The 24828-nt window shown below is 44.5% G+C and overlaps 1 protein-coding gene across 2 annotated transcripts in view; it reads left to right on the top strand.

The window, feature by feature from the left end:
- Positions 1-24426, top strand: part of MXI1 (MAX interactor 1, dimerization protein) — a 55390-nt gene extending 30964 nt beyond the window's left edge. For both annotated transcript variants that reach the window (XM_033065671.2, XM_033065672.2), the window contains exons 4-6: positions 19922-20036; positions 21217-21388; positions 22532-24426. In XM_033065671.2, the coding sequence (XP_032921562.1) occupies positions 19922-20036; positions 21217-21388; positions 22532-22695 (451 nt within the window). In that variant the 3' untranslated portion in view covers positions 22696-24426. The remainder of the gene's footprint in view (positions 1-19921; positions 20037-21216; positions 21389-22531) is intronic.
- Positions 24427-24828: the final 402 nt, after the last annotated feature.

Here is a 24828-nt window from a genome sequence, read left to right as displayed (position 1 = left end):
CAAAGAAGACAAACACATAGCAAGGATCAAGTACTGTGGTTTTTAGCCTGACTCTTACCAGAATCCCCCATCTTCAGTGGTTCCTCACCCATTCTTTCTCTGACGTGAGAGACTGTTTATTGCAAAGCGGTTCTCCAAGGCGGTTTCTCACCCAGAGCTGGCTGTTGTGCTCGGGTGCCTATCTGAGGTAGAGGATAAGATAAAGAAAAAACCCTGCTGAATTTCTAGGAGAGAACCATGACCTGGGTCAGGTTGCACTGAAACATGGGGGCCTTCTGAGGCTCTGCAGCATTTGCACCGTTTGGTTCTGTTTCTTTAGAGCAAGAGCTTTGAGTGCGTCTTAGGAAAAGCAGTTAAGGTAGGACTTTTAAATAGGGCAGGCAAGAGAAAGATAGAGAGAAGGAAAATGGAAGTATGGTGAATCCTTGCTACTCTGAATAGACAAGGATGATCATACTTTTGTAGTCCTATATATACTTGCCAAGGCAATCTGATCAGTGTTTGTCTTGAACCAACTAATCAATGTGGTGTTGAGTTCAATGCTATTTATCAGGAGAGCTGGAACAAGAAACTAATCCAGTAAATTTAATTTGTTCTTTGGAGTGGCCTTTGTTTTCATGCTAACTTCATGTAGCAAACGTTGACAGTACGTATTGTTTTCCTCATTAATAAAACTTGGAATCTGTGATGTTGCTTGCAGCAGTCAAACCGTGTCCAGCACAGCTGAGCGTGCATCTTTCTTTGACACATCCAAAGGTCAGAGCATGCACTGATCCAGCTTGCTCCTTGTGGGAACTGAGCTAAGCTCTCCTGTCTCCAAGGCCAGTGTGGAACAAGAGCTGGAGGTAGTTAGCTGTCTTCAGCTCTGTTGTTTGGATGACAGATGCTGTTTTCAGCTGGGACTAACAATTTTCAACAGAGTTGCAGCATGTTTCTGTTTTAGGAGATCTGGATAACTTATTACAGTGCTGTTCCTGTTTTTGCTTAACCTGGATAGGGTGAAGCTGGTGGTTTTTGGAGTAAGGCTGTCAGAGAGCTGTTCTTTCTGGATTTGTTCAGGCTCAGCCAGTGTTGTTTAGTGTCAGTCTGCCTTTTGCTGTTTTCTTTCCATTGCTCTGAGAACTCGCCAGTCCCTGATGTAACGCTGGGTAGGGCTGACCACCACGTTTGCTCATGCAAAGTGCCTCCTTGGGCAGAAGCAGCATTTTGATTCAGTTACAGCTGAAAGTCTGCAAAGGCTTTGTTTCACATTGGCTAGGTTGCTGAACATTCTGAACTCTGAGTGCTGCTGCTGCAAAGGGACAGTTAGTCTCCATGCCAAGATTTGGAGGAAACAAAATGATCCACATTTTATTGCAAGTTCTTTAGTACTGCTCATAGAGGAATTTCAAGTTTCAATATGATTTATTTTTTTATTCAAAGTGATGCAGTGAAGAATGTATGCATGCCTATCATCCTTCTGCTCCCAGATCTCTGCACCTCCCTTAGGAATCCAATAGCTGTTGAAGAAAAAGAGGAAAAAGAACAATACTACTATTTTGGATAAACTGTCACAAAGAAAAATGTTGCACAATAAAATCACTGTTAAGCCATTTTTCAGAAACAGATATTTATCACAAAGCCCTTCTTAACTAAGACATGTTTGGGGCACTTTCTGACGTATTTTTCTCCCATGGTGTAGAAAGAGCTGTCAGCACAATCTCCTTGGCTATGTCATAATGGTCTGATGCTGAGAATCCTCTCATCATCCTGCCTCCCAGAAGGGAGACTTGAGAGGAAACCCCCATCCTCGAAAGAAACATTCTCTGCAGTCAGGTCTCTGCACCAAATCAGAGCTCACCAGGCTGATTTGGAGTGCATCATTGCCAGCTGTGGTTCCTGAATCTCTTCCCAAACTTACATCCTCAGATTTCTACTTGGGTGCATTGCTGTAGTTTTCTCTCAGGCTGAGCCCTCTCCAGTTCTGTGTATTTATGGTTGTCCTCAAAAAAATTTAAAGACTGGGCAAATGCCCTCTGTAATCAGTGAGCTTGGACCTCTGGCCCCAGGTAGGAAGTCAGGCATTCAGCTTTCCTGGCTCCATTTTCAGTTGTGTCATGGCTCTGTACTTATCATCTCCTAAATGGATCTCTGGAGGCTTTGCAGGTTTGCTTTTGTTTTTTTCCAGGGTGCTCTTTGAGGTGCTGAGAACCAGCAATTCTGATGCAACAACTTTTCTTGTTCAAGTGACTAATATTGCTTGTGGGCCTGAAAGCATTGCTAGCTAAAAGCCAGCTGGGGATTTCTGCTGTAGGGAAGATGAGGTAATAGGAATATAATTTTGAGATAGATCACCTGTTAACGACAAATTTCAGGACCTTGTACTCTTGGGGCAGGAGTTGGAGTTGTATGTGTTGATCTACATCTGGTACATGTAATAATGTAGCCCTTGCAGACTTGTAATAACCAAAAGAAGTGGGATAGGAAATGAAGGAAACATGCTCTTGTTCTCTTTTCTTGTATGTTGCCCACTTTTGCCAAAGTATGATAGCTTTGATAACCTCTAACCTTATATTCCAAGGGAAGATGGGAAGAGTGGGATGCCCCCAGGTGTCTCCTAGTGTGACCTCTGCCAGGTGAGAAGCAGAAACATGCATAGAGCTGGTGCCTGGATGAAGAAAAGGAGCAGGGACAAGTTTGCATTGACCCAATCCTTTGCTTCATTGATCCACTTCTCCAGCTTGTTGCTTGCCTTTTCTCTCCTTCACGCAAGTTTCCCCTATCCCACATTCCTTCAAAACTTCATGCTCACACCTTGTGTCCCTCTCAGTGTTTGGCAGGAGGTACTGCAGAACACCTTCTCCCCTAAGGAAAGAGAAGACAGACACAAAGTGTAGGCACATCTGCTGCTTTGGGAGGCAGCAGTATGGTCTAACTCCTAGTTTTGGGTGCTGTGATGGTAAATGCAAGTGTGTGACAGGTGTTCACAACCTTGTCTGGGGAAGGAGAGAAGGGCATCAGCAATTGCTGTGGTTCTTACCTGACTGCAAATGGTGCTGGTCACCCTGAGTAGTTTGTATAACTGTGGGCAAACTGATCTCACAGATTTCCTCCCAAGCAGTGCATAAGAAAACCATAAAACAATTAAATAGACAATGTGCAACCAAGGGTCAGGAATTCTCGTCACATAAAGCAAGTGGATGACATGGACAGGGCTACGTCAGGGCCATGGCAGAACATGGCAGTAGGTGGTGTGATTCACCAGTGTTCCTTCTGTCCTTGGGAGTTTGAATTTGTGTGGAAATTTAGATCCTCTCTGCCTAGTGCTCTTTGTGGCTGTTCTTACAGTGCCTGTGCAAAATTGAAGTATCCTGTTTTTCAGAAGTGAAACAGACTTGAGTCTATTAGATGCAGGCTGAATCTCAGATAAAGATTTTGGGTTTGTCTGAGTCTGGAGGAATGCAGAGGAAGCCCTGCATGAGTCAGATTTTTCAGCCCAGTGTTCCATTAAAGGAGCCTAGGTTCTGTCTTTTGAGCTATACTTTATGGGTAGACTGCTGCCTGAGCATCACTTCCCATTAGCTGTGTAATAAGATTTTTCTGTCCCTCTTGCCTGTTAATTCTTTACCTTTGAGAGTACATTCGTAAAGCAACATAACTTATTTAGGGAAAAATGTAAAGCTTTTGCAAAGCATGGATGCTTCTTTTCTTTCTGCCTGGGAGTTGAGTACTTACAAGGCTCAGGATGAAGAACAGATTGCTGTGAATGGGAGATTTTGCAAATGAGCATGTTCAGCTCACAAAAGGTGAGGCAGGAAAGGGAATGTAGCAGTTACAGAGTGATCTTGTAACTGTCTGTACAAGGGTTTCTGCACAGGAGGGACTGAGGGAAAGAAGGATTGTACAGAAAAGCTTATTCATGAAGCCACCAGTGGAAACAGGGCATGAGTTTGAAATGCAGCATTGCTTTTATAGAAGCAGACTCTGTGCAAGGTATCAGTGGGTTCACACATGGTGCAGACTGATAGTTCCTATGCTAAGGGTGTGGTTTTTATCATGGTAGGTAGTAAACAGCTGCACAAAATTTAGTCATGCTTACAAAGTCAAGTGCAGGCTGCTCTGTCTGAGTTGTCTGGTTGCTGAGCCAGGGTGGAATATCTAAAAGCATCTGAATCATTTAGAAGCACAGCTCTTAATGGCTCTCTTAATGGGTGAATACTTGCTCCTTCACTTGGGCAGTTCTTGCTCCTTTCTGGTTGTCTCTACAGTGCTGTAGTTGTGCACAGTCATTTGGGGAGCAGTGCCAAGGTTCCTTACTGTCCAGGACAGTGAATAATGCAAAAACAAAAGGCGGGCATTTGATAGACTCTGCTCTTCTTGTGGTTAAGTGGGTGTGTTTGAGTAAAAGGGCAAGGACCCTTCCACGTGGGTGAAGGCTGGCAAAGCCATACAACCATCAGGAGGGATATGTGGAAAGGTAGTTGATGCCAGACTTGATTTTGCTACTTATTTATCTACGGGAAGATCTCCCTGTGAGTATCCCAGGAAAGAAAAGGAACAGAACAGGAAGGTTCAGAGGTGAGATCAGCCCTGAGGAGCCCATTGTGGCTGTCACTAGCCTTGAAGAAGAGCCTGGTCAGCCAGAGTGTTCCAAGACCTGACCACAGGAAGCTGCCAGAATTTCCATGTGCTACTGCAATGTGTTCCTCTCCTCTTTCTGTCAGAGCTGGGTTGTGCAGGAGGGATTGCTTTGGCTCTCCCAGAAAGTTCTGGGCAATGTGTCCTCCACATCTTCCTCTCAGGAGAGAATTTACAGTGCTACTTGAAAACACAACCTGCTGAACAGTTGGGTAATTCTTTCTAATTCTACATGGTAAAAGCCCAGCTCTTAGATGGGAATTGTTCTACTCCTTCTGGAAACTCAATGAAATTGTTCAAATGAGTCATTTTAAAAGGAGGGGCAGTGCAGCAGGTTTATTGTAGAAATCAGAGGCTAAAACAGAGCTTGCTTTGTATCTCCTGTGTCATTTATTTCCACCTATTTGGCCTTGTTCCCTGGGGTGAGTTGAGCTTGGGTTGCCCAGTCAGGTTTTGCCCAGCTGTGTGGGAATCTTCCACACAGCTTGGAAAATACCATTCATTAGCCACACTCTGGTCATGTCAGGAGGCCAAGCGTGGGGCGAGTACGCGCGTTTGCCCAGATGCACGGTTACGTGCAAGCACGCACAAAGAGCTTGCAGTTAAAACCTACGTGCCCTTCTCTTTTTAACAGGGGAAGACAGCCCCAGCTGTGTATACAGCTTGGTGTTTCCCTTTGATCTGTGTTTGTTTCCAGTGTTTCTCATAGAGTAGATCCTGGCGCTCCTCAGAGCTGTCTGCCCTTTTCCAAGTTTGCAGCTGTGTAACTGAGGCTTGCTGGGGTGCAGCCTGTTTCAGCAGTTGGGGTGGGGGGTTCCTCTTCCCTGCAATCCCTCCTGTTGTTTGCTTTGCTCCTGCTCTTTCCTTGCCAATGTGCACGGCAGGGAGCTGTCTCACTCTGCTAATGGAAACAGTGCCTTGCAGATGCCTCAAGATCCTCCCTTTTCCTTTGCCCGCCTGCTCCCACACACATGGCATTAATGCCCTTTGCCAGCTGCAGCTGCCACTCTGGAGCAGATCTTCTACTCTGTCACCCGGGTCAAACCTCAGAGTGGTTTCTGGAGACTCAGCATTCTGCCCCTGCAGCTGGCTCAGGCCCTGCACCTAAAGGAGAGCAGGAAGCTGTGTTATTCAGATTTCTGCAGTTTCTAAAGTTTTCTGTCAGGAATGGGGCTGAGAGGGGCCTGCAGCGCTCCTTTGGTCCCCTCATCCCATGGCAGGATGGGCTCCATCTAAAGCTTTTCTGGCACATGCCAATCTAGCATGGCCTTAAAAGCACTTGACAGCAGGATTGTGTAGGGAAACAGTGCAGCCTATTGCCCTGATTAACCGTGGTTAATGCCAGAAAGTTTTGTCTAACGTCCAACTAAGAAGAAAATTATTTCAGCATTTTTCAAAGGAAGAAAAAAAGGTGTCCAAAGCTGAGTGCCTCTATGAGTGTGAAGAGTCCCAAATGCTGAATATAGCAGTCGGCTTTCATAGCAAGAATCACTCTGTTAGACCCCCGAAGTATACTGAGGAGTTCTGGCTGAGATAGGCAAATGTGGGGAACAAAAAACATTGATCTTTTCTTTTTCCAATGCATGCATTTCCTACTTCACCTAACCCGAAGAGCAACTTCAATGCCAAAAAAAGTGGGAAGCTGGATGGGAACACTTTATCTCCCATGGATATTCTGTGTTGTATGACCCTCTTAGGAAATGTGCAGAGCCTGTTCTCCATGGTGTGACCTCTTTTAAACTTTTCGTGGCTTGGAAAAGCAGCTTACAGGCTTGGTGTTCACAGAAAAAAGCACATATGGGGATACATTTCAGGGAGGGGATTGCAAAAGGAGAGGAGAAGCGAAATCTTATATCTAGTGTCACATACTTCAGGAAAACATGTGAAGGCTCTCTGGAGTCATGAGTGTCGTTTTGGAGTTTCTTTGAGTTGTGTGTTGTGGTGATCTCTGCAAAGAATACATGTGGTAGGGAAAGAGCAGAATGGGAAGGGGTTTGTTCTGTGTGTTGGACACACTGGAAGTGTTCAGCAGCAGAGTGGAAAGCTGTGGTACACAAGCAAGGGGACTCCCATAAGCCCTCCAGGCTGGCTCCCAGGTCTGTGCAGACAGCACTGGCTTGTGATTTCCCTCAGCCGTCCAGGGAAAACAAATTGCATGAAGTTCTTAAAGGATTTTTTTAAATTTTTAATTTCAAAGAAGCCTGTTTGGTTTTTTTTATTGTTATATTATTTAAAGTGAAAAATATGATTAATCGTGCCAGCACTTGTAATCTTCCCTGCAATTCTGGTGGTACGCTGGGCATCCCAGCACCCAGAGTTAAGTGTTTCCTATCCCCCACATAAAACCAATAAGCCAGTGTAACCTTTGTATTTAAAAAAACAGAAAGAAGAGGAAGCATCCTATGTAGGTGTTTGTTTTTTTAAAATAGTGTGATATCTGAGCTACTGTGGTGTATATTTTTATGGGGTCTAAAACATAATGGGATTAACAGTAGGACATCAGAAACTGAAGGTTTTAAAGAAGCAAAAAGTTTTATGACTGCTTGATTGCTATGTCAACAATACACCCTTCATCTTGTCTTCCTGATTATGACTAAACTTTGAAATTCCATCTTGAGAATTTCTTGGGACAGAGGTAAGAAAAGACCTCAGATTTTTGCTGCATGTATGGAGTAGTGAGGAGTTAGTGATCCATTTTGGGAAATGTGACCATATTGTACTCTGAGCCTTATTAACCACCAGAGAAAGGATGAATTAACTTCCCAGAGAATCCTGTCTCTTGGCTCTTCCCACACCATTGTCATTGCTGAGCTACATGAGCACCTGAAAACCAAGAGTTGCTATAGCTGTGCAGTCTCCATGAAGGAATTAGGATTAGCTCCATTTTGTGGATGAGTGGTGCATACTTCAGTTCCTGGAGGATTTACCTGGGGTCATGCAAGCTGTCTGTGAACAGGTCTGATGCTCATTTAAAGGTTTTGCCTGCTGCATAACCCTTTCCTGCTTGTGAAAATGTCATCTTCAGTTTGCTACTTCACCCTTCCTGAAAGTTTTTCCAAGCTCTACCAGCTCCTGGCTAGCACAGCACTAGTAAAGTCAAAAAGTTCATCCTTCTGGTTTGCAGTTTGGCTCTCATGCTGAGGAAACCCACCACAGGCTCTCTCTAGGTGAATTGTGTTTGGAGAAAATGATCTTTTTTTGTTGTTTTTTAGCTATGATTTTTAATAGTAGTGTTTTTTGAAACCAACAAGGAGTCATCCCAAGATGGGATGCGACACAGAAAATAAAATCTCTGATGGTGAAGCAGTAGTGAATCTTGCCTAAGTTCATGAGGCCCTGAATGTGACAGAAGAGCAAGGAAGGATGGTGTGACTGGGATTATCACGTGGTGCTGCTACAGGTATTTCTTTAAGGTCATGTGGTTATTTTCTTAATATTGCTCTGACAGCAGAGCAAATGGAAACCAAACTAGAGGAGTAAATGTTCCAGATCCTCTCTTTCTTTGTCTTTTTAAATAATTTTTCTTTCCAAAACAAGCCATGAACCTTTCAGTGTCTGGTTTGTTCCAGCTGGGGTCCTAACCCTTTTCCTGCTGGGAAAATACAGGGTCAGCAAGCCTAAGGCAGCTAATCCTCCTGCAGTTGTTAGTTTACTCAACTACAGCTGTTCTTGGTTTGGGGGAATCGAATTTGTATCCATTTGTGGCATTGAAGACCTAAGCAGGGGTCATAATGGTCTTTTCCAGCTGATCAAAAGTTCACTAGGTAGAGCAATCCTGTACTTTATATTATGATTTTTGAGCCCTATTGAAAGCACTAGTAGTTGAGCTGAAGCAAATGGAGCAATTTGCATGTGTTAGAGATACATTTTGTCTTGCTTCCAGCTCAGGAAAGTCGTTTCCAAGTAGCTAGCTCCATGCTTTTTCCTTGTTTGAGGTTTGTTTGAGCTGTCTTACATCTCTTGGCCTTGACACACTCCTACAGGAGAGAAAGAAAATACAAGGAAGGTGCAAGTTAAAGGGAAAGGGCAAGGCAGGTGGTTTGTGGTGTTCTTTCCCTCTGAAGTTGATATTATTTTAATTTTCTAGGCAATAAACTCAGCTCCTCTTTGCAAGAACTGTATTTAGAAAGAGTTTGTATTAGCACATCACATTAGCTAAACAGAGGCATGGTGTGTTTTCACACTCACTGGTGCCTCCTTTCATTCCTGGTACCTCTGTATGTGTGAGATCAGGACATGGCTCACCTGCTGTCAGTGTGCTGGGAGCTGTGCTCTGTTCAGGCTCTCTCCTGAGTAACATGGGTAAGTATCTTGAGTTAAAACTATTTGTCACTTAATGTTAGCTAACTCCTAGCCTCTTGAAATACAGTATTGCTGGTTTTTCTGTGCAAAAATCCATATCCAGTAGGAAAAGTACTGCTAGGATCTCTTAAGTTCTCCTTCCTACTGCTTTCTTTCCAGACATACTTCTAAGAATGACCTTGGCTGGTAATTCATTTTCCCTGGGAAGTTCGAGGTTAAATTTTAAATAATTTTACAAGGTGAAATTACATGCACTGCTTCCCTTGTTCCAGATGTATGCCCTCTATACCTGAAAGATACAGTAGATATTTGATGACTCCTTAAATATTTCTGACAGTGTGAAGAGATATTAGATGAAGAGCACATGCTTTCCTTCTGGCATAAAAGATTTTGTGTAAACAAGTATGTCAAATGGTCACATTCTTAGAATATATTTTCATTAGGAATTTTCTTCCATGAGGTAAGCTTCAGAAAATAGATGTATGTGATGAAAAAATTTTTAGTAACTGTAACTTATCCATGTACTTTTAAAATTATGTTAGTGACAAAAATAGCTTCTAGTACCAGATCAGAATCTATTCTTGATACTGACAAATTTCCCACTCATGATTTTAAGAACAGGAAATACTTTTTCCCAAATAACAAGTTAATAGCATCCTTTACTCCTTTGCTAAAGTACAAATGTCTGTCTTACAAAGGAAATGCTTGCTTCTTTCAGCTGGTTAATGAAAGTACAAGTTTGAAACCTGACTATATTTGGAAGGCACCAAAGTCCAAGGTCTCTTTCAGCAGTATTGCAAAGAAACAGAGGCTTTGAGGTACTGTGTGTGCTTTTACTGCTATGACACCCTGTGGACCAGGGGTGGCTTTTCTGCTGTAGGAAGGAGACCAGTCCCTGGTTACTCTCCAGCTGCCTGCTGGGAGGCTGACTGCTACCCTGGGGTCTGCCAGGCTCAGGTGCAGGCATGGGTCTTCAAGGGTCTCTGCAGCCCCTTGCTAACTCATGTTTTCTGGTGTGCACCATCTTTTGATTTCTTCTGGTGAGGCAGGAAGGACCTGGTGGCAGTAGATCTGAGCTGGACAACTTTCCCATTGCCTGGCAGTTTTAGAGGCAATTGAGAATTATGGAGTGAGAGCATCCCTGCTTCTCAGTGTCTGACTGCAGAAGCCTTGCAGGAGCCCAAAATGCCTCTTCATTTCAAAGGCATGGTGCTTAGCCAGGGAACCTCCAAACAGAATAAGCAGGAATAGCTGGAGAGTTTGGAAAATCGTGGCTATCTTTGCTGGTGACCTAGTTCTAGCAGTAAAGCTGAAAATGCGTAGGTTGCAGTAAAGCAGGTTAGTGGCTCCTCTGCAAGGAGGCAGGTTTCTGATGAATGGCACAGCTGCTTTGCAGGCATGTTGGCAGCATGCAGGAGGACACTGCACTGACTTGGCAGCTTTGAGCATGCTGTGCATCCCTAGAAGGATAATTACAATGGTATTAGTGAGAACCAGGGCACAGGACACCAATGGCTATTTAAAGAGCAAAGTTTTTTTTAACCACCTTTTAACAAACATGGAGTTTTTATTAGACTGGGCTTTATAATTAACCAGCCTGGGTTGCGTGTTGATGTTTATGGCTTACTTTGCATGTTCCCTGATAGTCAAATGCATGATTGTAACCATATCTTATGGCCAGGGCAGGAAATTGCAATACCTGCATGCTTGGCAGCACATTGAAAAGTTGTTGGTAAATGATCTTGTGCAGGGGGTACCTGCGTGTGGCCACACCAGTGGCTCCTGGGCTGTGATTTTAAGTCAGAAGGAGAACATGATGTAGAGCATTTGTGATCTGCAGTGGCTGTTGGGTTTAGCATGTTGTTGTGAGCACAGCTCAACCTAAAAGGGGTTTAGCTGGTAACATTGTCTTTTGTGTTACAGTTAAATATAGTTAATTATATTCACCAGGGATTAAAATACTTTCTGGCTGATGTCCAAGATCGATAAAAGGAGATCCTCAATATATAAATTCAGGGGGAAATCTACTCCAAAGCATCTGTTGCTCTTTGACGTCTCTTAATAACTGTCCAAAGTTCTTGCAAGGAATGGCATAGAGGAGCTGGAAGTAGGGAAGAGAAAGTGGTGGATGGGCACTGATGTCAATGTTAGATCTGTATGAAAATGAAGGGGTGAGAGAAAATGCCAGGCATTGATTGATTCCATTCCTGTGCTGGGCAGATGGCCACCTATGCTGCTCTCGTCACCTTCTCATTGTGAAGCCCAGGTTATTGCATTTGATCTTTTTCCACTGAGTTGAAGCAGTCCTGTCTCATCAGTGCCTCAGAAGATCAAAGGGGTTATGGAAGGATGAGCAGTCATGTTACCGAGCGACTGTGAGTTCATTCTGGAGGAGGCACCTTCCAAAAATGCCATGATTTTTATTACCATGAGGATCAGTATTCAAAAGTTTTTTGACATTACCTTTTCTAGTTTTGGAAGTTATGAGATTATAGGTAGTATCTTTTTTTAGAAATTGTTTTATTCATTTAAATTAAGCTTCTGTCTTCTAGCCCTATAATTCAAAGAAGAAAACCTCAAGATGGGCAATGAATAGGCCTCAAAGGCCCAGAAGTTATGCTGTGAATAAAAATAGTCCTGGATATATCACTTCAGCTTCAGAATCATAGTGTTCTTTAGTATAATTATTTGGGATCTATTTGATTTAGGAATTTTGAGTGCAGTCAAGGGAATCTGTTTCAATGTCTGTATTTGGCAACTGTATACTTGTTCCAAAGAATTTCCAGTCGAGGAGAGGGTCAGAGAAGAGGACAGAAACAAAGCCTGGGCAGGCTGCAGGATGGCAGCTGGTGATAGCAGAGCAGAGCAACCAGTGCTGTCAGAGAACAGAGTGAAAAGGAAGGCAATAGAGACTCAGTGTGAGATGAGAGCAGTCCTGCTCCCTGAAGTGCTCTCTGAGATGAAGGTGGGACTCCAAAGTTTTCAGAAGTGTCTTGTTCACAGCTGTATCTGCAGTGCTGTAGCTTTGAATCCTGAGAGGTGGATGCTCTCTCACACGTCCACCTAACTCAAAGCATATGTGGGCCAACCCCTGCACCCAATGAACAGTGTGATTTGCACTTAGCATCTGCACAATATGAGCAGACTGATCAGCCACTGGGAGATACTGCTAAAGATGTCAGTTAGCACTCCATACTGCAGCCCAGGAGACACCTGTACTTCAGGGAATCCAAATCTTTCAGCCAGATCTCCCATATTTCACCAAATGATTGGAGGCTGCCTGATGTCCCCTCCCTCCATCCTTTTTTCAAAGCCTTGAAGTAATTAATTTGCCTTCAAAATCATAATATAATTACGAGAGCCCTCTCAACAATATTCAGTTTCATCCCTAGAAGGCTCCCAGGAAATGCAGAGATTCTGACAGCTGTGTGATGCAGTGAGAGGTGGAGAGAGCATGTCATTATCCATACTGCAGTAGCTGGAGTGTTGGAATGGACCAGTGGTGGTAACACATCACTTGGCAAAATGTTTGTTGGTCTTGCAGCTTCTGTTTGCCAAGAACCTGAAGCTCTTCCAAAGTTGACATCAGTGATGAGTCTTCCCATCTAGAAGAGTTGGGGGTAATTGTGTGTAAGGTGCACTTGGCCATATGCTCACACTGCAGTGCAAGGCCACACAGGGCTCAGGGACAGACAGGGTTTGTAGCATGGAGGCTTTCAAGTGTGCAGTGGAGAGTGTGGGCAGTGGGTTTCCAGGTAAAACCCTCTGCTTTATGCTTACCTTGAGGCTTGCAGCTTCTGTTGCAGATGGGAAGAAGGGTTTGTGTGCCCCAAAACTGGCCATTTTTTTTCCTGAGTATTTCAGTTGCTTGGTAGGATGTTCCCTTTCCCAGGGTACTTGGTTTGGGTTTTGTCACTGAGGTGGCCTTTGGACAGAACGCTGCAGTTGTGGAGTACATCAATACATTGTTGTTTGTATTTTGTTTCCACTTATGGGCTTGACTCATGACTCTTCTTATGCACTGTGCCACCCCTTATCTGCCTGGTACATGGCTTGTCACCAGGCAGAGGTGCACTGATTTGTGTGACTTTGAAAAACTGCACTGCCTTGGGGTTGGGGTTGGGGTTTTTTTATTACTTCTGTTATTGTTCTTACTGTTGTTAGGTCATAGATCTCATCATTTGAGTTTGTTTTTCCTTGCCCCTGATTTGAGAATATAGTTGAGTGCATGTTCATCTCTAACTTTTGCAGACAGACCTGGCATGGTTAAGGATGAGGCTGAAAATGTTGCTTGTAGAGCTTTCTTGTTCCTTTAAATTCCTATGTATAGTATGTTGTCAGGTCTTTTTATTGTCGGTCTTAAATTTTCATTTCTTTCTTTATTTTGAATGGTAAATCTTTATATCTAAAAATTTAAATTTTTTCAATTAATTTTCATGGCACATTTTATTAGCATTTGGAATACAAATACTCCCACGTGCCATCGGTAGAAACTGACTGGAAACAGGGTCAGACAAGCAAACATCCTCTTCCAGCTGGGAGCAAACGCATGAAAACAATCATGAGGAGAGACCTAATTTAAAATCCAAAAGCACGGCTTGTTGTGAGTGATTTCACAGCTCAGGTGGAGAATATTAACTTTTAGCTGTGTATCTGTGAGTCAGATTTCCCTCAGAAACATGTGTGTGCCCTGTGGAAGCAGGGTGAGCGGCTGTGAGTGTGTTTATTGCAGCGTTCTTGCCTGGCCAGAGGGCTGGCAGCAGTTGCATAACATGCTGCAGCAGCGACAGCAGGGGCTCCTGCCTCCTCCAGGGGCTTGGAAAAGCCTCTTTCCTCGCTGGAAACAAGTGCTCAGTAAAGCAGGGAGTGGATACCTCACTGAGAGGGCTGGGCTGGGGGTCAGGGACAAGAGTAAGGAAAAAACATCAAGTCGTATGATGGCTCTTGGAGATAAGCAGCCTTTGACCTGTGAATTGCTCTTAGAAGGAAACCGTATTTTCCCTGCCCTGTGGTTTTTACATGTGCTTCTCATTACTTTTATCTCAAAATCATTCTCGTACAGTGAATTATTGATGTGGGGTCACATGTGTTTCTCCAGGAATTGCTTTCTTTAACCAGTGATCCCGCCTGAATTTTTTAGTCAATCTGTTAGGCTCTGAAATCCAAACAAAGTTGGTGGTTTCTAATTTCAGGGTTAAATTAGATTCGACTTTGAAAAGGCTTAGAGGGAAGAGGAGACATATGATAATGTCCTTTTCCATGTTAGGATCCTCCTTTTTCTGGTTCTTTTGGTTTGGTTCTACTGTCTTAACATCTCACAGAGATCAAGTGTCTGACTTAGCCTCAGTGGAACTTGAGCATATTCCTAATGTTGAGCACATGCTTAAATCCACTGTTGAATTCAAGCCCTATAGACCTGGAGGCATAAGTACAAAAATATCTGGGAAATGCTTTTCTTTTCCCTCAGATGCTCCCTTCCTTCAACATACAAAATTAAGAATTCAGCATTTTGAACTGCTGCTGGAGGCGAGTTGGTCATTTCCTGCTGGGAGGGATGCTTGATCTTTTAAAGATGGGGAGAGAGTTTGTGTCTGTGTGTCTGTGTGTCTGTGTGTGTGTGTGTTTTGCAGATGTTGAGGCCTTGATTCAGCAAAGTCTCTCAGCAGTGTCTGATGGGAGATAGTGCTGAGCCTGGTAAACCTGCTGCTCCAGAGCTGAGTGTGCATGAGTTTGCCTGACTCCTCAGCAGAGAAAGTTTCTTTTCTCAGTTCCCATCGTTCCTGCCCATGGTGGAAGTTGGCAAGAACTTTGCACAGATCCCAAACCACTTCTGGCCAAGAGGCTGCTGTCTCTGGCAGTGTTAGCATTCGGGGGTGGCTCGTGTCTGCAGCATCGGCCAGAGGAGGATGGAGCAGGTGGTGGGGTCACCTGCTTGAGCCCACCAGAGCCCAGCCAGGGAAGCTGCCAGTGGCTGACCCTTGTAGGGACCCCATCAGGTATTGTTAGGGAGGGTGATTTTCCAGCCCCTGTGTAACCACTTAGTTACCAGCAGACACAAGGCTTGGAGCTGCCAGCACAGGTCCCTCAGCTCTCCAGGGACTTCCCAGGCAGGGAGGAAGCTGGTGGCTTTGTGCCCAGCTTGCTATGGTGCATAGTGTTGTGCTAGGTTGATTCCTACCCAAACTCCTCAAAAATATATTCAGAGGCATGGGGAAATGAAACAGAGACTTTTTTATGCACCCACACCTTTTTCTGCAGTGCAGTTTTGATTCAGGCAATAGAAAGCCCAGTTCCTGCAGTGGGATTTGCATGTGTGTTGTACACTGAGACAGCTGAAGCTGTGAGCAAAAAGCACGCATAAATAAAGGCTTCCTCCCTGTGCTTTATATAATCAGAGTGGGTGATGTCATTGGGAGCTGGAGAGGAGAGCAGGCTGTGAAATTACAGCCCTCTGCAGCCAGGCAGAGCCAAGTGCAAGGGGGGGGGAATGCACAGAGCAGGAGCCAGGCTCCCCTCTGATACAGGCTCAGGACAGAGGAGCTTGGAGGGGAGCTGGGGGGTAGAAATAGATAATCCAGATACAGCCAGATAATCCAAATACAGTCAGAAGCTCTTGCACAGGCACAAAGGGAAAGCAGGGAGAAGAGCAGGTGCCCAGAGAGCAGCACTGGGGCTGCCATTTCAAGGGCCAGCACTCCCTTCCTCCACATGCAGCCATCTACTTGCCAGCTTGTGGATCTGCTGGGCAGGGCTATGGGGCTGCTGGGCTTTCTCATCCTTCCTTGCTTCAGTCTCCTGGCCCATTGCAGCTCCTGGCAGAAAACAGAGGGCATCCTTGCCCTGCTTACCCTCCTCCTCCCAGAGGAGCTTGCTTCTAGTGTCTTCCTGACCCCACACAGGGGAGGAAGCACAAGCAACAGAGGGGCTCTGTCCAGCCAGAGTGCCCAGGTGAAACAAGATAAAGGGTGATCCTCAGCTCTTTAGGACAGGGCTTGTGTTTGGCTCTGAGTTTCTGAAACCTCTGAAGTGTTTTGCTCCTTTTTTCACCATCCCGATGCCCCCCAACGTGGGAATCTCAAACAGTTTTCCCTTTCATCAGGCTGAGCAGAAGAGGGGACCAGGCTGATCCCTTGGGAAAGTGGAGAGCCCCCTTCTTTCAAATCCTTCACAGATTTCTCCTTCAACACATCAAGTACCTACCATGTGCTCAGGATGCTGCTACAAGAGCCTGATTTTCTCCCAGTTTAGCAGGAGGAAGGGCTCCAGCTTCTCCCATCTCCCCTGCAGCTAGCATGCAAAAGCTTTGGTCTCTGCTGAAACTGGAATTCTCCTTTTGTCATCCTCTGTCTTCCTCAGGACCAAGAGAGCAAGAGGCAGCAGCCCTTTGCACCAAGCCTGCCTTGTTTCTCTGTTATATAACAATATGGGCTTTTAGACTTGTTTTTCTAGATATTGGCAGATGCGTCAAATATTGGCATAATCCAGTGGTTTACATGGAAAGCCGTCTGGCTCTGTCTGGAGGCTGCACAATGCTGGTATTTTCATTGAAAACAAGAGCCTGCAGCATTGTCAAAGCCACGTTGCAACAGAGTCCAGGTAAACAAAGGGAAAAGACACTCACATCATGGCCTGACCTGGAGAATTACAGCTGCCCAGAGGCAGCTCCAGGGCTTGGTAAGAAAGATTAATGGCTTTGTGATTGCTTTCTCTCTGAAATGGCCTTTTAGCTAAGTCTTCTGTGATGGCTTTCAAAGAATCACAAAATCATTTAGGTTGGAAAAGACTTTCAAGACCACTGAGTTCAACCTTTGACCAATCACCACTTTGTCAGGTAGACCATAGCCCTCTGTGCCACATCCAGTCCAGTGAGCAGTGACTCCATCTCCTCCCAGGGCTCTAGAGTTTTATTTCTGATGCACCCATCAATGTGTCAGACCTGTAGTGTGTGCTCTGTGGTTTAATAACTCATCATGGTCCGCTGGGGCTGTTGGAAGTTAAGAGAGGTCAAGGACTGTGACTGAGATTTTAAAAATAAAAAGGTAAGGAAGGTATTGAACGCTGCAGAGGGGGAACAGCTGGGGAAGTTATTCAGTTTGATCTCTCTGAAGGAAAGCAATGTGCTCACATGCCAGGACAGTTTACAGGCTTGGTTACTCCTTCCTATCCCAGTGTGGCTCAGTTTGGAGTGCAAAAACAGGGGGAAAACCATCAACAGCACAGAAATGATGGCTTTGATCAAACCTCTTCCAAACCTGCCTTAGCTCAGCCAACACCAGCTTCCCCTGCAGTGTGTTTGCAGCCTGAGCCATGCTATGTGCCATTGTGAGCTTATCAGTTCATACCACACTCATGTCCCAGGCAGGTGGCCCCTCCTGATGCCTGGTGTGCTAGCCCAGGCCATCACCCCTGCTGCAGGCCACAGCCTTTGGCCAGCAGCCAGCAGAGCCATGGTCAGGAGTGGCTTCTCCGAAAGTGTTCTGCATGAGCCTGGGACGAGCAGTAACCTTCACTCCACTGTTGTCCTGGGGCACAGCAGGAAGGTTTTCAAGTGTCTGGGGTTTTATTACATGGCTTGCCCTTTGCCTGTAGCTTTCTGGTGTTTAGCAGGGTTCATCTTGTTCAGCCTGCACATAACCCAGCTTTTGACGTGGCAGATGAGTGCCACCCTTTTGATTGCTGTCTCAGCAACCCAGCCAGTGCTTGCTCCTGTCTGAAGCTGATCTCTGGTTCCAGGAATTGCAGTTCCTGGTGCAGCACCTTCCCCGTTCCTGGTAAAACACAGTGCTGAGAATCAACCCAAAGTTCAGGCTAGAGATGTGTTGTCCATTTCTCTCTGCATTCAGGACTGGACTGGTTAGATGTTGATTCCCCAAATTTTTTTTCCCTGTTACACAAATAATTTGATTTTCACCATGGGCTGGGAGCTGCCTCCCAGTCTATGGTACCTACCTGCAGCAGATGCTGTGTAGCAGATTGTTGTTAGGTAGAGCCCTCAGATCTGAGCTCTGCTCAGGCTGTGCTTTTAACTTGGGCTGATCCATAGGTGAAGTGTGTGGCTGGAGCTTGTACTTGTTCTGTGAGGAGACACATGCTGCTCTGTGCTGCAGCTTGATGCCCGTGCTCTGACAGCTGACTCAGTGACTTGACTGTGTGGCCATTCAGGAGTTCTGTGGCATATCTAGAAATAGGTTTCAAACCCCAGAATGTTCAAACCCCACAAGATCCTGCTACTCTTCATTTCTGTGCAAGAAGTCAGTGTCCAGTCTCCCAAGGGATGACATGAACTGTAGTGCCAGTGTGAACCAGCAATACTTTATCATTGCTTACCCTTTCAGTCATCATGGGACACAGGGCAAACACCTGTAGTGGGTGCACACTCCTGACCAAGCTCTGTGTTGAAAACTGACTTCCAGGCAAAAAACAAGAAATACAAAACCATGTCTACCATATGGGTTTAATGATAATGGGGTTTGCCCTAGAGCAAGCTGAGAAGTAAGAGATGAGATTGATGTGATTACTGTTCTTTCAGTTTGATTTTTGGATTATGATTTCCCTTTCCCCACCCCTGTATTTGTTAATGTTTAATGGAAAACACGTTTTCTTCAAGGCTCTTGCTGGTCATCTGCAGCCCTGTGACTGTTATTGAGACAGAATGATGAACCCTTAGTAAAGAGATTTATGGTAGAAACTGTGAGGATCTCACAGCTACAGCATGACCAGTGAACACTCCCCTGTGCTGACAGTTCATCAGCAAAACCCCTGACCCTTCCACCCTTAATCATCCTTGCTTGTCACTGACATAATTGCCTGATTACAGACTCCTCTCCCCCACCCCTTTCAAACTGGGTGCAATAGTGCATTTGAAAAACAAATGGAAATGAACTGTCCATGCTCTTTTTTTTTCTTTTTTTTTTTCTTCCTCTTCAATGAGATGGATCAGCCTAGATTCAGTTTCTTTGTGCATGAGCAGGGGCTGGGATAGGCTTTCAAGAGCCTTTTGCACTGGTGTTTCTTGCATGTGAATGGTAGAGCTGATGTCATTGTGTTATTGATTGGGATGACAACTTTGAACATAAATCATTAATGTCTGGGAAAGAGAGAGGGAGGGGAAAAAGGCAACCCACACTCGATAGTTTTCCATAAATCTGCTGTTCATCCCTGCATACGTGATCCCGAGGAGAGACAGTGGGAACAGTTTTCCTCTGCAGCCTGAGGACGATGTGTGTTGCCACTGCTTCCTGAACTATTTATCCCAGAACATGTTGCCATTCTGCAGAAAATGGATCATATCACCAGCAGTGCTGTTGTGCTGGAGCCTGTCTTTGTAGATGTGAGCCAAGGTCAGAAGTCTGCCTGGGGGAAGGTCTTGGGTTCTCTCATTCCCACAGACCTTGCACCCCTAGCAGCATTTCAGACCTGGGCCCAGGAAGGAGTAAGAGTGCAGTTCTTAGGAGCTATTATCCCTCTCAGTCCTTTAATTGCCACCAGGGATTGTTTCAGTGTTCTGAATTGGCCATTTTTTTCATTGATGATCTTAATTTCATATAAAAAGGTGTCCAGGTCAGTTCATAGCAAATGTCCCTGAGCTAGCAATGAACAAGCATGCAGGGGGTAGGAGTCATTCAAAACTGCTTTCATGAAAGTTCTTCTCAGCAAAACAGACAACAAATAGCTCAGAGAGAGTGGAAATCCATGATACTTGTACCATTTTCCTATGTGCCTTTGCCCCTGCACAAAGTTCATCCAGATGAGTCAGATTATCAGTTCAGATGGCAAGAAAATAAACAGTGTCTGTCAAAGGTTAGCAATAATGCAAGTATTGGTGAGCAGCTGATGTTTGAAGTGTAAATAGTTTAGCAGCAGTCTGTGCTGGTACCTGGGGGAACCTTGTGATGCATGGAAACAGGGAAACCTGAAAACTGCCTCGTGGGGGGCAGAAGTGAAAGAAATGACATTTCCTTGCAGAAAGCATAGCTGTAATCCTCCTGTTCTCCCCTTGCAGCCGAGCTCACCTCCGCCTGTGTCTAGAACGCTTAAAAGTTCTGATACCGCTCGGACCAGACTGCACCCGGCACACCACGCTTGGGCTGCTCAACAAAGCCAAAGCACATATCAAGGTAAGAGCTGCCTTCCCCTGCTCCCTTCAGCCTGGCCTCTTGGGAAGTGCAGTGCAGTTACTTATCCTTGCTGCCCAGAGTTAACTCTGTTGAAGGAAACGTGACACTGTTAATAAATAAATGAATAAAAAGAGCAAGCAAGCCTTGCCCCATTGGTTAGCCATTTGTCATTGCCACAAGCCACATTGTTGTAAGAGTCCATCATAAACTCCATAACTACAAAAATTATAGATTTGAAGAGCAAGGATCTTGTTCTGTATTGTGATTATTTGTTGACAGCTGCATCTCTTTAAAGAAAGACATACCTGCTGTTGAGTGACTGCATTTTGATGGGAAATGCAGCTCTTTTCTAAGTTTCCTCTGCCGAAGCATTAGCACAAGCCACAAGAGTGTGAGACAGGTTTGGCTCGCTGGAGCTCCTTGTGTGAGCCTTCCAGCTAGCCCAGTGCTCTTCTAGCTCCACTTTTGGCAAAGTGAGACTTAAAAGAAAATGCAGCATTGTCAGTATCTGGGAGAGTCTGAAATACTTCGTTGCAGGTCAGGATATAGAGAGGGCAGATTGGTGATGAGAGAGGAAAAGTGCTGCCAAAGGGAGAGAGTTAGCCTGAAATGACTCCTCCTTATGCAATGTACTTGTTGTAGGAAACAAAGAACAGTGCCCTGGTAGATTTCCCAGCTGTGATCAAAGAAATCTGTAGTAGGTTATGTAAATCACTCACTGAATAGAAAACTGTTTCTGAGAAATCCTTCTAAACCAGGCAGTAAGGAGCACAGAGCTCCCAGGGCACGTTTTTATGTTGGAGCAGCTTGTAACAAGCCCTGGAGTGGCTTGGCTCGGGGGTGTGAGGCCCCTGCGTGGGCAGAGGAGGTAATGCAGGTGTCAGAGCCCGGGTGGAATGACCCACAAACTGCTGCAATTCACAGCGTTTCCCCTGGAGAGGCTCTGTCCTCAGAGACTCTTTATACTAATGGGTATGATTTATCAGGACCTGAGAGCTGGAAAGACGTGGGAAGAAGGCATTGTGCTTGGAGACTGCGAGGCAGCTTGGTTCAGGGCACTTGCAGCTTGAATCCTTCTGGGACTGGGAAGGTGTAAGCAAGGCAAGTGGCAGGGCAATGGAGGTGAGAGGGAAGGAGAAAAGGATAAAACTAATTATTGAGTTATATTTGATCATGTCAGAAACTTGAAGAGGCTGAGAGGAGAAGCCAACACCAGCTTGAGAACCTGGAACGAGAACAAAGATTCCTCAAGAGAAGACTGGAACAACTACAGGGTCCTCAGGAGATAGAGCGAATACGAATGGACAGCATTGGATCTACCATTTCCTCGGATCACTCGGACTCGGAGCGAGGTGGGTTTGCTGAACCAGCATGGAATGGTCAGGACTCTGAAGTGAGGGAATGGGATTCATCCATTTATCTCTCAGCTTCCCCTTCTCCTGGCCTTTGACGTTTAGGTTGCTGATTCTGCTCACACACAGGCACATACACACACATACATATGGATAGTTTAGTATTTCTGCATGGGAGAATTGTTGTTGCTGTCAATTTGATCTGATTTCTGTGGCATTGAAAGTGATGGTAAAGTTATGATGCTCATTGTGATTTTTGATCTGCTGAATTTCTTGGCAACACAAAGAGGAAAATGTAAGAAGATATTATTAATGAGACTGGAACCTATGTTTCACACACCTACCCCCATCCTCCCCTACCAAACTTCCCATAGAGTCATCTCCTCAGTCAAAACTGGCTAGAGATACCTGAATGGCTAACTGACGTAAGATAACTTCCTTTTTAAAAATATCCCTGTAGTGGAGAGAACATTAAGCACAATAGATGATTTGGTATTTACTGACAGATGAAAAGATGCTTCATAGTTTGGGAGTAAGTCTGTAGTTTAAAATAAAAATTCTTTGGAAAATTCCTGAACAATATGGGAATCAAGATACCTGGTTAATTAGACCTTTGCTTTTTAAGTCTTTCTTAAAAACAAGATGTCTGTTCCAAAATCCACTGAGCATGTGTGAGACTAACCCAGATTCCCATGGCAATGCATTGTAATTGTGTGTGGTCCTGGCTTTGGCAATATAGTGTCAAGCAACTAGCATGTTTGACTTCATGCTCCATTTTCTTTCTTGCACTCAAATTTATCTGTTTCTTCTTTTTTTCTAACACTGGGATATTAAAGATCCAAAGAAAGAGGGAGTAGGACAAGCTCAGTGTGTGGGGTGGCTCAGCCATGCTGACGGTGTGGCTGGCATGTGGAGGAGTGAAACCCCTTTGCCAAATCCCTACAAAGAACTCCAAGCTGGTATTAGTCCTTTTATAAATCATGACCACAACCCACTCCATTCCAGAGGGAACACTTAAAGTCTTCCTGCCAGATGGCCACTTCATTCCGTGTGTTGGGGCAGTCCCAGGAGCTCTGTGGGATGAAGGGGGCAGTTGGGTGTGTAGTGCTAACCCGTGTGCTTTTCTCTCATTTCCCTTTCTAGAAGAGATTGAAGTGGACGTTGAAAGCACAGAGTTCTCCCATGGAGAAGTGGACAATATCAGCACAACCAGCATCAGTGACATTGATGATCACAGCAGCTTGCAGAGTATTGGGAGTGATGAGGGTTACTCCAGCGCCAGTGTCAAGCTTTCGTTTGCTTCCTAGAACCAAGTGAGACAACAGTGCAGGGTGAATGATTTCACTGGGGTGATCAAACTGGGTCCTAGATGCCAGTATCCTCTTTCAGAATTGACATGTTGACAGCTAGGCCTGGAGAGACCTGTATATAAAGCTTTTTGGGAAAAGGAAGCCTCCCCAGAAACCCACATTTGTTCATTTGGTCATGTTACCAATCCCAATTTCTGCTGGCAAAAAGTTAGGCCAAACACTAGTCCCTTTGCAGTCACTGAAATCTGTTTGTTTCTGTGGGACCTGGATCTAGACCTTAATGATGAAACACTTTGTTTTGAATTTATTTGAAATTGTTTGAAAGAGGATACTAGAGACTCATCCCTGTATTTCTGTCATGAAATCTGAGAAATGTCAAAATTTCTTACACTGCATTCAGGTTGAACAAGCTAATTTAGGCCCTTCTGAAGAGCTTTTGTGGTCCTAAAAGGACTGTATCCTACAGTTTATCACAATCTAATGCTGTCATAATGTACTAGGAAATCTAAGAAGGCTTACATAGCCTAGGAATAACAGTGACAATAATGATTAAGGTCTCATTCTGTGCCCAGAGGGAGAAGGGCAGCGATGTTCAGGGGAGAGAACACCATTCAACTCAGCTTTCTGTTGGACATCATTTAAAGAGTGAGTACCTCTGAAGCGTGGCTGAAGCGAGAGGTACACACCTGTAACCTACCAGCACAGGGTGGGCTGTCGCGCCCGGGGCTGTGCCAGCGCCAGCAGGTCCCTGGTAGATGTGTGCCCCTTGCAGGCACACGGCCAGCTGAGGGCAGAACGAAACCAGCACTGAGAGCTGACACAGCAGACAGTCATGCCCAGATACTGAGCCACTATGACCTTTTTATTTGAAGCGATTTTTTGATAAAACATTTGTAAATGTGTTGGGAGGGAAAACACCCCAAGTCTGATGCATCTTTTTAGAGCTTGTCCATATGAAACCTTAGATGTCTTTTATATGAATTTATGCCATGAAAAGATCTCTGTTTTGATGAAGCACTTGACCCAATGAAATGCAAAGATCCTTTTTTTGCCATGCACACAATGAATGAAGGCTGTGCTAAGCTGGAAGAGACCAGGTTTGTTGGGGGTTTCTTCAGTTTTCTTTTTAGAATCATTCCCTTTGCTGACTTTTGAAGTTCCAGTCCAGTAGTTAACCTAGTTAAGCTCAGCACGTCTCTCATGTTAATGTAACGTTTTGACTGCACGTCCTGTTCCCAAGGGCCTTGCCATCTTCTCTGTGCAGGTGCTGTTAAGAGCTGTTATAGCAAATGTTTTCTAATTTTCTCCAAGACAAGCATTCTAACCTGCACTTTGAGGGCTTTGCTTTTTTTATTTTTGTCTTTTTAATGGCCAGGATTATTTTGTTTTCCAAGTTTTAAAAACCTTAATAGAGTCTTCACCTATGGCATTGTTTGAAACTTTGTATATCCTTAAGTAATTTAATTATCCCTCATTACTAAGAAAAAAAAAGAGGAAAAAAATGCTTTATAAAATTCATAACTTATTGCTGATTTGAATGGGTTGTTAATTTCAGTCCTTTAGATTTTATTTTATTGTTTTAGATAGGGTTGGGTAAAAAAAGGTAAAATAAAGTGAAAAATTAAAGACAACCATATTTAGCAGTGCAGTGGAATTGTGTTTAAATGTTAGCATATGGTCCCCATTAAAGTAGCACTTTAACGCCATTAAACATTTCTGTATCTGAAATGAGTTGTGTTCTTCCATCCTGGTCATTCCTGTCACTTCAGCCAACTGCTGTTCTTCTTGTGCCCTTTGGGCCCATGGTGACATCCTGAGTGAGTCTCATGTAGACTTTTGCACTGTGATAAGTTGCCTGTGTTTAAATACTCTGATGTTTTCCCCCACTCTCCAAAATGTGTCATTCCCTGTAAGAGACACAACACACGTGCTTGAGTAGAGAAATAATCTTTCCATGGCTGCAATGAATGATTTCTCTTCAGTCTAGTTTTTTTTTTTTTAATTAATTTGCTTACTAAGTTTGCATCTGATTGCAGTTGTTAAATGTATTTTCACTTGTGTGCATGTAATCCAGTGTCTCAGTCCATCTGTTCTTCTTTCTGGGAGGAGCAAGAATCTGCCACAGAGTGA

This window comes from Catharus ustulatus, chromosome 8, assembly GCF_009819885.2.
Source record: "Catharus ustulatus isolate bCatUst1 chromosome 8, bCatUst1.pri.v2, whole genome shotgun sequence".
NCBI lineage: Eukaryota > Metazoa > Chordata > Aves > Passeriformes > Turdidae > Catharus > Catharus ustulatus.
This window is presented reverse-complemented; position numbering and strand designations above follow the sequence as displayed.